Source organism: Lytechinus pictus, chromosome 11 (genome assembly GCF_037042905.1).
Source record: "Lytechinus pictus isolate F3 Inbred chromosome 11, Lp3.0, whole genome shotgun sequence".
In the NCBI taxonomy this organism is placed as follows: Eukaryota; Metazoa; Echinodermata; class Echinoidea; order Temnopleuroida; family Toxopneustidae; genus Lytechinus; species Lytechinus pictus.
In genome coordinates, this window is record NC_087255.1 from 5,227,201 (window position 1) to 5,241,353 (window position 14,153).

At 39.3% G+C, this 14,153-nt stretch overlaps 1 protein-coding gene across 1 annotated transcript in view; it reads right to left on the reverse strand.

Annotated features, from left to right (window-relative positions):
- LOC129270733 (E3 ubiquitin-protein ligase TRIM23-like) overlaps nucleotides 1–13,493 on the reverse strand; it is a 21,122-nt gene extending 7,629 nt beyond the window's left edge. The window contains exons 1-8 of the mRNA XM_064106469.1: nucleotides 13,307–13,493; nucleotides 11,288–11,572; nucleotides 10,112–10,243; nucleotides 8,503–8,652; nucleotides 7,847–8,029; nucleotides 5,997–6,212; nucleotides 2,857–2,991; nucleotides 1,678–1,807 (exon numbers count right to left, since the gene is read on the reverse strand). Of these exons, the coding sequence (XP_063962539.1) occupies nucleotides 1,678–1,807; nucleotides 2,857–2,991; nucleotides 5,997–6,212; nucleotides 7,847–8,029; nucleotides 8,503–8,652; nucleotides 10,112–10,243; nucleotides 11,288–11,572; nucleotides 13,307–13,375 (1,300 nt within the window). The 5' untranslated portion in view covers nucleotides 13,376–13,493. The remainder of the gene's footprint in view (nucleotides 1–1,677; nucleotides 1,808–2,856; nucleotides 2,992–5,996; nucleotides 6,213–7,846; nucleotides 8,030–8,502; nucleotides 8,653–10,111; nucleotides 10,244–11,287; nucleotides 11,573–13,306) is intronic.
- Between the last annotated feature and the right edge of the window lie 660 nt (nucleotides 13,494–14,153).

Here is a 14,153-nt window from a genome sequence, read left to right on the forward strand (position 1 = left end):
AGCAAACAATTATTGTATGATTAAAGCTTTTAAAATCAAGGTTATTATGATTAATATCATAGATCTAGATCTGGTACATTGGAATCAAGTCATCCTTGTGAAATCATGAAATCTTAGCTGAAAACCTGATGATGATAACTAACACAAAAAGGCATATGTGGGACAGTGTATTAATATTGCTTGGGAAAATACCTGACATTTTATGAAATTCTGTGCTTACTTTGATCATTTCTCAGCAATCACACATTTTTTTCCAGAGCCAATCAGCGCATATTTTTTATTAATACCTACAAACACTTGGGTGGTCATTCTATTGGATTCTGCGCAAACTAATTTTCAGGTCGTAACCACAACTGGTATTTATCTCTAAAGGACAAGTCCACCCCAACAAAGAGTTTATTTGAATAAAAAGAGAAAAATCCAACAGACATAACACTGAAAATTTCATCAAAATCGGATGTAAAATAAGAAAGTTATTACATTTTAAAGTTTCGCTTAATTTCACAAAAAAGTTATATACACATCCTGGCTGGTATGCAAATGAGGAGACAATGACGTCGTCCACTCACTATTTCTTTTGTATTTCATTATATGAAATATTCTAATTTTCTCCTCATTGTCAAGTGAAACAACAATAATTCCTCCCTGAACATATGGAATTAGCATTTATTAATACTATATGGTTCAGTCAAGTTGGTCCATGTTGTCAAATTTGTAAAAAATGATATATTGTATAATTCAAACAATAAAAAACAAAAGAAATAGTGAGGGACATCATCGACTGTCTCATTTGCATGTCACTGAGTCATGCATATCACTGTTTTTTTTTTTAAATAAGCGAAACTTTAAAATGCCATAACTTTCTTATTTTACATCCGATTTTGATGAAATTTTCAGCATTATGCTAGTTTGATTTTTCTCTCTTTATTCAAATCAACATTTTCCTGTGGTGGACTTGACCTTTAATGTGGTGTTTTGATGTGTATACCACCACTTTCCTCCTAGGATACACCCAAAAAAAAAGCCCCTCAAGAAAACAGTCACGTTCATATGACTTTGGGGACCATGATATCCCACAAGACCGTTTTGGTTGTACACATTCGTACATCCCACTCAAGATCTGCATTATAGGAACATGTAGCTTTTCCACAGATTGAGGGCAGCAGAGCATTTAATAACATGGCACAAAATAGGGTGATGAGGAATACTTGAACTGAGAACAAGATTTGTTTTTACAGCATAACTAAAGTAAATCTACATCCTGTGGCATTATTTTTTTTTAATTGTAAAAATGTTCATTTAACAGGCCAAGGATGTTACAGTGTTCTCAGAAAATCATGAACTTTACCCTAGGATAGCCTTTTCCCTGATTGCCTACTAAAAGCATCCTATGAAATTATCTAAAGACAATTTTGCAATGAAAAGGGAGGACAAATACAATGAGTATGAAAAAATATTGACTTGGCTTGGTTCACATGCTTTAGTTTCCATTAAAATATTGCAAAAGGAAGAAAAAATATATAATCTGATAAAAGTATGGACTAATTCTGCAATTCCCATAGGCTTTCTGTATGAACCACCAGATTCCGGTAAACAGCAATTACAAGCCTCAGTCAAATTTGTTATAGAAATACCTCCCATAGAAAAGCCTTTGAATACATTGCACGATCAATTTACCTATTGTGCGTATTGTTTGGATGAATTCATTCTGCTTGAGCTTGAAGAGGATCGTGGTCTTGCCAGCATTATCCAGACCTAGCACCACGACTCTCATCTCCATCTTAGGTCCAATGTGTACCCGGTTATCCTATCAATAAAAAATAACACATAATGATGTCATTGATTTCTATGTGTAACTGGTTATCCTATAAATAAAAAAAACACATAATGATGTCAGTGATTTCTATGTGTAACTGGTTATCCTATAAATAAAAAAACACATAACGATGTCATTGATTTCTATGTGTAACTGGTTATCCTATAAATAAAAATAAAAAAACATCATGATGTCATTGATATCTATGTGTAACTGGTTATCCTTTAATAAAAAAAAACACATAATGACGTCATTGATTTCTATGTGTAAATGGTTATCCTATAAATAGAAGAAAAAAAACAGGATGAAATCACTGATTCCAATGTGTACCAGGTTATCCTATGAATAAAATAAGCCAATAATGATGTAATTGATTCTTATGAGTACCTTTTATCCTGCAAATAAACACCAAGCACATGCTGATCTTCTTAGGTCTTATGTGTACATGAACCTGGTTATCCTGACATAATGGTACATCACAATACATGAGAATGCATACATGTATATGGATGAGTTCTATTTGTTGTTTTACAGAGAATTTCAGGTTTGCCTCACGAGAAGAGCTAGTCTTTCTACTTACATACAGTATATATTTAAACACACTGATGAAGTGCCCAGATTCTACTGATGTGAGCTATTATGTAGTCCTTCAACGGATTGACATTTAAGCAATATTGCACTGTAAAGATCAGTAATATCTTTTGTATCTGAATATCCTCATCATTCATATCAGTAGAAATTTTACAGTGAATTTAATTTGATTTTAAGTGTTTTTCAATTCCTTGGCACAGGCAACATCAAAATAAACAGCAAAGAGCTATGTTTTATCATATTATGACCTCTCAGACTTTGACCTTTCACCGCAAAAGGATAATCTTCGCCCCATTGTGTATACCTGATCAAAGTTTGAAGTTGAATTGGTAAACAGTTTATAAGCCATCGAAAGAACAAAAACAAGATGGACGTCCCTCATCATCAGGCCTGGCTCCCACAAGTGCTGTTGATGTGTTAAATGAAGATGTTTGAAAATGACAACTAACCTTAGTGAAAGTAACTGGTATATTTGCATCAAGTTGGATGTGCTCAGTGATGTCAGTGAACTGTTGCTTGTGAGTCTGCAGCGAATCCTGGAGGGATGATACTTCCTGTTTGGAAACCAACAGCTTGGCATCGTCCTGGGAGAATTTCAAGATTATGACAATTAAACTAGATTATAATTTTCTTAATTTTTTTAATGGATCAATTTCTTTTATTGAAGCATTATCTTATAACATATCTAGGATAAGCTCGATACATAAATACCCTTTCATCAAACAATTGAAAATATGATTCTGCCGTATACTCCCACCTGAATACATCTCACCACAACTTCAAAGACAAAGATGTGCTCATTCTAGACAAAGAACCTAGACCCCTGTTACATCTGAGAGATTCCCTACCTCGGGCCGGCCCGGGGCCTACCTCTGGTTGGAAAGAAATCAGATGTAAACATCCCAAACCTACCTCGGGCCACCTTTTAGCGAACCTAACCGAGACCACATCCAGAGGTAGTCTCGGGTAGGTATCGGGCCGGCCCCGGTCCACCGATTCGTAGATGTAAACGCACACAAGCTTTCGAACCTATCTCGGTCCGTTCGCCAGCTGTCAAATTACGTCGTAGCGCGCGCTATCCCCTCCCCAGCCCCATAGTTCTTCGAATGTTTTGCAGCATGCGACATGTGAATTGTGTATTCGAGGGTCTGTACTTTTGGGGGTTTTAAATATCTAGAAATAACAACTAACGTACGCTATCCGATCGTAATATGGCGAGCTAGCAGCCGACGAGTGTAACGAAATGTAAACAACTTCAATTAGCGCGCGCAAATTATTCAGAGCCTAGATCGAGGGCGCCCTTTGGTGTCAGCAATCGGATACCGATCGAAACCGTACCGATAGGGGAGGGAATGAACGCTGTGATGTAAACAGACCACATTTCGGACTCGGTCCGTTCGCGAAGCTAATCCACCAATAATCCAGTCAAGGTTGCAAGTGGACTCGGTCGGGTCTCGGGTAGGAATCTTTCAGATGTAACAGGGGTCCTAGATGGTTTGAGAGGGGAGTCTGCGATGCAGTCTACCTCACTACGTCACAGAATGCCTGAAAGCACGCTAACAAATTATTTCTTTGTAACTATTGAGTTATGAATGTTGTAAAGATTAGAAGGAAATCATTCATTACTGTAATGAGTATCAAAATGTTGCATTCTGGAAGAAGATGCAGGGTCCATATGAGTTAGTAAATGTCTTGAGATGGCGCTCTTCAAAGTGGCAGTAACATACATTATAGTGCCTTTCAGGTCACACACTACTTATTATTTCACCATAGACCCATGCGTTCAAAAATTAGATTTTATATAATCACTAAAAATAACGTGTTAATAATGACACAATTCTTATTTATGTCGCTTATAGATCATCAAGATATGTTTTTGTTGATTTTTTTCTCAGTAGGGGGTCTGAAACCCAGCATACTCTGAAACTGTGCTGCAGCAAGTGATGGGTATTCTTGGGCAACTACTGAAGTCCCCACAAAATACACGTAGTCAAAGGATCAAATGTTACTACTTCATTAGACTTATCTGAAACAGTAGTAGTCCCAATTCATGTTCATGTGATAAAAATCTCTCAGATGTGCACCACTGATTTTAAACGACCTGTTTCTATATATGATGTTGATTAAGGTACATGTCAAGGGGAACTCCCCGATATGATCAGGACCCCGTCTTACAAAGAGTAATGATTGATCCAATCAATCGTAACTCTATGGAAATCCATCAGTGTCGTGATTTTGTCTATAAGAAATTTGAACGATGTCCTTTATAAACAACAAAAAGAAGCACAGTGAATTTTCAAGACAACAATGAATGCATGGATACGCATCATAGTTTCAAATATTTCAAATATTTTGAACAAACATGCATAAGAATTGTTGACGCTGCTGGCCGTCCATAGTTGTGATTGATCGGATCGATCGCAACTCTTTGTAAGATGGGGGCCCTGGGGCCCGTTGCAGAAAGAGTTGCAATCGATCGCAACTCTTAACAAGTGGAATGCCTCTGGCCGTCTCACCTGCATCACGCGATTCAATATAGCAGCAGTGCTGATTTTGAAAACTACTATAACTCGCACAAGATGTTCAGTGATACTTGGTTACTCTTATTTCCACGTTTTATGAACTAGACCAATACACTTATAGAGATATGATGGCAATTCAACAAATACCCCCAACGTGGCCAAAGTTCTTTGACCTTACATGACCTTTGACCTTGATCATGTGACCTGAAACTCGCACAGGATGTTCAGTGATACTTGATTACTATTATGTCCAAGTTTTATGAACTAGACCAACACACTTTCAAATTTATGGCTGTAATTCAACAAATACCCCAATTTGGCCAAAGTTCATTGACCCTAAATGACCTTTGACCTTGATCATGTGACCTGAAACTTGCACAGGATGTTCAGTAATACTTGATTACTATTATGTCCAAGTTTCATGAATCAGATCCATAAACTTTCAAAGTTATGATGGTAATTCAACAGATACCCCCAATTCGGCCAAAGTTCATTGACCCTAAATGACCTTTGACCTTGGTCATGTGACGTGAAACTCATGCAGGATATTCAGTGATACTTGATTAACCTTATGTATAAGTTTCATGAACTAGGTCCATATATTTTCTAAGTTATGATGACATTTCAAAAACTTAACCTTAGGTTAAGATTTTGATGTTGATTCCCCCAACATGGTCTAAGTTCATTGACCCTAAATGACCTTTGACCTTGGTCATGTGACATGAAACTCAGGCAGGATGTTCAGTAATACTTGATTAACCTTATGGCCAAGTTTCATGAACTAGGTCCATATACTTTCTAAGTTATGCTGTCATTTCAAAAACTTAACCTCAGGTTAAGATTTGGTGTTGACGCCGCCGTCGCCGCCGCCGTCGCCGTCGGAAAAGCGGCGCCTATAGTCTCACTCTGCTATGCAGGTGAGACAAAAATCATGCGCAACTTAATTTTCAACCAATCAACAGCGCGCATTTGGGACTTGCGATTGATTTTTTGGATTGCGTTTAAACGCAACTCTTTCTGCAACGGGCCCCAGGACTAATTATTTGCGTGCAACCTTCACTGCCAACCTGATAGAGCATGGATTCACAGTCATAGCTCATGGAGGCGATACTTGACATCATGAGGGCAAAGTGTTCCTGCTGCTGCCTGAGTAGGTGAAGCCTCTCCCTGATGTGGGTGTCCAGGACACTGGCCGCTACCTCCTCCTGCCTCTGCAGGGTCTCGTGAAGCTCACAGAAGTACGTCCGCACCTTGGCTCTGGCCATCTCAGCTGTCCCTGGTACCTGTTAAAGTAAAAAGAGAAAATCATAATTGTTCCAATACCAGAGCTTCCAAGTCTCCCGGATCCTGCGGGAGAATACTGGATTGCAATCCAATCTCCCGTTCTCCCGACCCCATGCCAAAATCTCCCGGATAATCAGGATTTTTAGCTGTTAAATTGTAAAATTCATACAAACGACAGTTTTACGAGTCTAGCATGTTCAACTCCCTAACACCCACGTGGAACCTCCTTATCACATTTTCATTTTACCCAGTAACTTTTACCAGTTTTTGTAAAATCGTACATTGATTTCCAATGTAAATGAAGATAATTTTACTGAACGACTGGTGAAGTAGTCTAACAAGCCATTTTATTTCCGGGTTCTGCAATGTGTGTGATGAAAACACTTCAGCGGTACTCCATGCACATGGCCCCCGATGCGCCCCGGCGCGGCTCCAGCCGGCCGCGCTGCGCCAGGAAGCTACGAGAAGGGAAGTTCACGAGCACTGCGAGTCATTTTTCGTAAGCTTGTGTGCGCTTTATTCGAGCTGAAACTGTGGATCAACAATGGGAATTAACAAGTGAATTACTTTTACACCCCGACTTTCAGTTTCAGGAACAATTTTATTGACAATCCTGAAGAACCAGAAGCAAAGTGGAGATTTTTTCGCCTACTTTCACTTGGGTTGATCGGATTCGAACATTTTCTCTTTCGTGAGTGAGCTAGCCTGGCGCTGGCTGGCTGAGCTGTGCGAAGCACGCCCCATGTCCCGATTCATCCACACTACAATCGCATCGTCAGTGACCATGGAGATCTTGGGGATGGAGTCATCCAAGACCAAGACGAAAAAATACTTTTCGAAGTATAAAGATAATTTTCAAGCGGAATGGGACTGTGTGACAATTTTCACAGGAATCCCTCAAAGACTTTAAACAGTCCTCATATAAAGCTCATTTACCATGTTTACCACTACTGCAGCCCCTTCCCCCCTCTGGCCAATTAAAGGTATTTTCATGTTTTATGAATTTAGCTGTTTTGGGAAAAGCGCTATATAAAAATTGGCTATTATTATTATTATGACTTAGTGTCGCACTTAAATGCCGACGTGTACAAGATATGCAACGCGCAATCTCATTGATCAATACGCAGTAGTGCGCGTCCTCTTGGCATGATCTGACCAATGCGGTCATGCCTTTTATAACTCACGCAACTAGGCATTAAGTGCGACTCTAAGTCATACTTAAATCTTTGTGAAACACCCCCCCCCAGGAGACGTTCAACACCAACCCAAGATCTTTTACCCTTCACTAGAATGACTTTTGTAGCGACTCCAGAAGGAAAATAACTGTCAATGGTCATCTCAGCTTTTCTTGGTACTTGAAATTAGTAGAAAACTTGTCTTTTATTCAAAAGCCTCTGCAATTGTCACTGGCCATCTAAGTTGTTCTCAGTATCAGTAATTATTAAATCATCAACTCTCTCTTTGCATGTCATCAGTGTTGTGCATTTTACTGTTTTGTGGGGAAGAAAAAATTAGCGAAGCTTTGAAATGTCGTAAACTTATTTTACATTCAATATTGATGAATTTTTCAGCATTCTGCTTGTTGACTCTTCTCTGTATATTCTATTCAATTGACCTCCAAGCAGTTACTTACATGTCGTGGTTCAGCGACCCCGTCCAGATCCTCAATAATACCAACACCGCCCTCAACCTGTTGGATGATGTCGCCGAGTCTCCTGGCCGATTCTGAGATCTCCTCGCTGAACACTCGTACCTGTTGAACCATTCCGACCACAACAGACCTGGTAGTGTCAGCCTCTTGCTCTAGTAACGTATGCTGTGAAAGAAAAAATATGATTTGATATTCTAATTTGATTTAATATGATTTTATGTGACCTCTCAGCTTGAATCTAGTCTGCAGGCACAGACCCTGACAGAAACTTTGATCAACGAGTGGGTCTTCACACAAGACTAGCACATATACAACTTGCTGATTTAATTTCAGGGCAAGAGGGCCTTCAGTACACAAGTAATTGTAGGCTGTGTATTCAGACCACTAAGCTCGGGTGAAGGTTTCAGTTTCATTTATTTCACATCTCTCACAGTATACTAGCTTGAACCCTACAATATGCGTGGCCAGTCTAATCTACCAGCACTGTCCACTTTAAGGTCTCTGTTAATCAATTAATGAGTCAATGAAAGAAATCCCATTTTCAAATGACACTGATTATTAAAAAACATGCAAAAATTTGATAAATATGTGTAGGAAGAAGCCATTGTCCAGATGCAGGCAACACATAAATGCCATACCTTATGTCCCCTATGCTTGCCGTAGTCCTTGCAGACGAAGCACATGAGGGGCATTGCCTGACACTGGACCTCTTGACAAGCAAACTCTATGATATGAGGGCTGTGATCCTGACAGACCGTCTTCTCCTTCGGTTTCTCAGATAGTGGTACCTACAAAACAATGAGAAAATGATGATTATATATATATCTTTGTTTCTTCCGATTTATCACTTTTTTCCTGTCCTTCATCATCGCTCCCCCAACCTCCCACGTTCTTTTCACTCCATGTACTTATGAGGTGAAAAAGTCTACCTGAAACAAAGACAGATAGGAAATTATGAAATGTAAAGCCTTTTGGCTCCCTACTACAATATTTCATTTCTCTCTCATTTATGACCTACCACCCTCATTTTTCACTTCAATTAATAATAATATGCAACATTTATATAGCGCTGCATACTATTACCCCGGCTTTAGCACGGCTACCCTGATCGGGCGCATTGAGCATTCAAGGAATTCCTTCCTACCAGGTAAGCCTCGGGTACCCGGGTAAAAAAATAAATACCCGAAATTTGCTTACCAGTATAACATATATGTATTTGATTTGTTTTGCGTAGTGTAAGACATGGTTGTAACTCATCACAAAAGTACACAAGGCTCATTTTGAATCTCACCAATTACCCTAGAAATGTCCATAAATATATAAGTTTTTCAAGTGATGATGTGACTGAAATTGTTCGATCGTCTCCATGTTTCTGGGTCGAGAGTGGCAAATTTAGATAAACCCCTTGCCAAAGGACGCTAGTGCTGTAGTGGGATTTGAACCCCGGACCTTATGGGTAAAAGTGGTGGTTCAAAGTCCGAAGACTTATCTACTGAGCCACAACACCTCAATTACTTATGGGGTAAAACATTAAACAGTAATGACTACATACTTGTAGGAGACAGATACATTGGTGGATCAGCATGAAGGTTTTTTAAAAGAGAAAACATATTTGTATATCGATCAGGAATTATTCATGACTGTTTTCTTGTACACCATCAACTGAGAGCAATTTTCTTTTAAAAATTCTTTTGGCAATCATAAAACATTTATAGTTTATGATCTTTTCCTTTTTTACTGTTCCTGCTAAAGCCTTGTCATTGAATTTCTTTGATTTCCTTTCATTGACAACCATCTGGATTGTTTCACATTTGTATTTCCTGGGAATGAAATATATAGATTTGATTTTTAATATCGATAGGGAGCTTTACATTTGCGACGCATGTCTGTGATGCATTTATTCAGCAAAAAAAGTGCTGCTACGTGTTTGTACAACTGCTCTCAAACCTTCTAGTGTATCCTCATTTCTCATAATGGTTTCGGCCTATTTATCATCCTCTCAAATCTATGATCAATTCCAAAGCTGCATATCCACGATGGTTGTGTTGTATCACCATAACACTTGGACCGCACTGATGCCGCTTAGGCAACACACAATGGTTACGCACTGATTCTCTCCTGCGTAACTGAATCAAAGGTCTTCCCAAAATCTAAAGGAAGTTTGAAAACAGGGCACGAGCCAAAAGAGGATTTAAGCGCTTGTTAGCAAATTAAGAGTCAAGGAAGTTGTGTGGAAAATAGAGTTACCTGTCGGTGTTTAGCTAGAGTACGAGTTGCATGAGTTGACTGGGCACACTGAGTGCATAGGTTGGTGCTGCACACCGTGCAGTAGATCTCAGCCTGGTGGTTTTCATTCTCATCACAAGGTATACCGCTTCCCTGTCAAAAAAAAAAAACATTGTCAAGTTTAGTAGAATATGAGAGGGTTGATATTGATATATAATGACACCAGAGCTGCCAAGTTGTATTTTCAGTATTCTTATCCCCCAAAATCAGTATTTTGACAAAAAAATCAGTATTTTTACCGTGTGAGATAAATATTTTGTATTTTTCCCCAAAAAAGTGTATTTCATAATAAAATGCTTGGCGCACTCGCCCATCACGGCGCTCAAGCTGCATGCAAGCTAAAATGTGCACTGCTCTTGCACATGAAAAAAAAAAAAACATTGAAACTTGTGTATATCTCACCCTGGTTTTTACAAAATGATTGAAAAAAAAACAAGTTACCTGAAATTACATTGATCTAATAACCATTTTTGTGTACGTTTTATGAAATAGAGACATAAAGAGATGATTTTTCTCAATAAATTACGATTTTTTTATTTTTTTATTTTTTTTTTTTAATACAAAAAACGTATTTTTAAAGAAAAAACGTACTGCCGTAGTTTGGTTGCAAAAACGTACTAAATACGGAAAAATCGTACTACTTGGCAGCTCTGTGACACCCTTGGCATAAATGATGCATAGTATGCATACTACTCATGCATTAAAGACTGAAAATAATATTATAGCTACTGCTGCTGCTGCTGCTATTATCATTATTTGTTTGGAGTCACCTGTGCCTGGGAGGTGAAAAGCTAAACTGAATCACTATGACCCCCAGGTTTCTCCTCCCGATATAACTGATTACTGATTGGGGGAGTGCAGGTGGACCACTTCACCAGGGTTTTCCCCGACTCTTCTATAGAGCAGTGGTATGTTCGTTCAAAATATTTTCTATGATGTATATATTCATGCATTCATTGCTTTCTTGAAAATTCACTGTGCTTCTATTTGTTCACAAAGGACATTGTGCAAATTTCTTGTAAAAAAGAAAATTATCACACTGATGAATTTCCATCTACTTTTACATGTAAATGGATCAATCTTAACTCTTTGTAAGATGGGGCCTGTACTACATGATGACAATCCTTATTCACTTACTCCTTTCCGGTGACCAATCAAGCCTCCCTCTGCACTCAGACTTGACTCCTTAGACGTCTGCAATCTCTCCAGGAGTTCCAAGAGGGCAAAATTCTTCTTGAGACCCCAAACACCGGAGTCGGTCAGCTCGGTGGGTTGACGGTCAAACGGGCAAAGGACGGCCCTGCCCTGCAGGGTCAGCCTCGACAGACATTCGTGACAGAGGGTGTGGCCGCACAGCAGAAGGCGGGGCACCTTGTCTCCTTGGAGACTGAAGATATCCTCACACACTCGACACTCCAAGACCTGGAGGGTGCAACATGAAGAGATATGGTTAAAATTTAAAATTGTAATCTTTTTATATAAGTACATATGGTTTGCATTAGACACACACCATTCTCATTCAAAATAGCCAATTAATAATAATATTAATAGTCAGTTCCAGTATAGCGCATAACACATTATGAATAACGTCTTTATGCGCTTCCAAAGGACTTGGATATTATTACCCCGGCTGTAGCTCAAGCAGCTTTCCAACGCTCAACATTTCAAGGAATAAATTCCTGCCAGATACCCATTCACCTCACCTGGGTTGAGTGCAGCACAATGTGAATTAATTTCTTGCTGAAGGAAACTATGCCATGGCTGGGATTTGAACCCACGACCCTCTGTTTTGAAGTCCAGAGACTAATCCACTGGGCCACAACGCTCCACCAAGCCAACCAAGAACAGCTGCTCATGCATGATGTTCAGATGGGGGAATTCCCTTCTTTTGAGCTCTGCGCAAGGAAACACACATATTGCTGTGCATGCACATCTGTACCTGGTTGGCTATTATTGATATAGTTTCGCAACTCAGGAAGAGACTGAATGCCAATTTTTTCTTGTTATCTTTCAGGGAAAAGAAGAACTCTGGATCCCAATTTGATGGTGGGGAACGTGAAGACTAACATCAATATAATCAAGGTGGGTACATTGCATAATTTCCTTTTTATTTTATTTGGCTGTAATCTAGCACATTGTAATGTCGCTTGCCCCTTGATTTTCATTCTGTGTGACCTTAATTTGCACGGTACCTAATTTTGCTCCCTGTCGAATATCTCAATATCTAATTTCTTGAAATACTGATATCACCAACAAAAAAATCGACCCAAAATTACCCAGTAGTAGGGTAATTTTTTTAAGGTAAGGTTTCAATTTGTGAAAATATCAACGAAAAATCAGCAAATTTTGTTACCTTTTGCGTCCGTTCCAACAAGATCCAATGACCAAACTTCTCAGCAAGTATCAATAAATTGCCAGTTTTCAAGCAGAGGTCTCCAAAATTAAGTAATTAAAACGTGATACCAACTGAATTTATGCCATTTTAACCTGTATCTGATACAATTATCTTACCTTTGTCTGCTTGAATTCTTCTACAGCTTTGCAAAACGATTGTGTGCAAAGGTCACACTTTTTATGACATTTTTCAGCCGGCCATGCACTAGTCGGTGTCCAATGCCATGGAGATCGCGATACCAGCAAAACCTTTGTCCTACTTTATAATTCCGTCAAGCGAACTTAAGGATCTTGACTTCTGTTTCGTATTCATGATTTTGATTAATTTTGTGTGAACTGTGTCTGTGAGAAATTTTTGATTGAAAATCAACTTCAAAGTTCAATTCATTAGGCCTATATTTTTTAAATAAATGTGCGCAAATTAAATTATGGTAACCCCAGTTACTGTTACTGTTAGACTTTATAGTCTCAGAGTGGCACACGTACTTCATACTTGTCCCTGTTGAGCGAGGTTGACCACTGCCTGCCCATTTACACTTGTACCGTATATGGCGTATTGCACTTACTTTGTACATTGCAAAATTGACATGCGCAGCGATTTCGCTCACGTGCTATTTGAATACGTGCATCATGCAATCGTGATATCAACCGTTCACTTTGTGCTTTGGAAATCGCACGCACTCATCATGCAATCACTCACAGACCCAAAGAGTTGTAAAAATAATAGAATTAAAAAAAAAAACCAACGTAGCATCAACTTACATTTGAACTTTTCTGCTTAGGTCGGGCACCAGATAATCGTCGGAGGACACTGATATCTGCAGCTGCCATTTTCTGTCATGAAATGCGCACAATTAGTCTACATTTGGTTTATCTCCTGATAAAGATAAAGAATTCCTGGGCCAGGCGAACCAACTACAACGTCAATATTTACATTATGAATGTCTGTACTTTTGTCGCAGATGGCGCTAGAGACAAGAAGCAAAATGGATGTGGTGAGAGAAAAGGAGCAGCTGCTGTCAATAAAAGGTATAAAATCCTCAGTTGTGTGTAGTTGTGTTGAATTGATTCTGAAAAACAAGTAATAACTTATAAGGTTTATATGAAATAATTTTGAAAATATTTTCTGTGTGTCATTATTAGCGAGCCTAATTCAAATGAAGGCGTGTCACTGTCATTGTCAGGTCGCGGGGAGCACCGCGGACGCAGTGCAGTGGCTAGCGGCTGGCCTGCCCCTGGGGCCTGGGGCTGGGCTGGCCGCCGCTGAACTTCTCAATTCCATCTCGGCTCACTCAAGTCAAGCGGCGTGGCTGATGCAAGCGGTGGAGACTCTTCTTCTTCAAGCTACACTGCCTCCTTCAATCCTGAAGATTCTTGCAGTATTGTAGTACCGGGGACCGGCAGGTGCAATACACCGGGTGAACACCCTACTCTTTGACGAATAGTGTATTGGTTTTAACGTGAATAGGTTGTGACTCTCCTATACACGGGACCAACATTTGCGTCCTTTCCGATGGACGGAGTGTTTTCCAACTGCATTCACACCCGCACTGAACACAGCGGTGAGGCACGTTGACACACAACGCTAGCGTCAGTTTTTTTGTTAGAC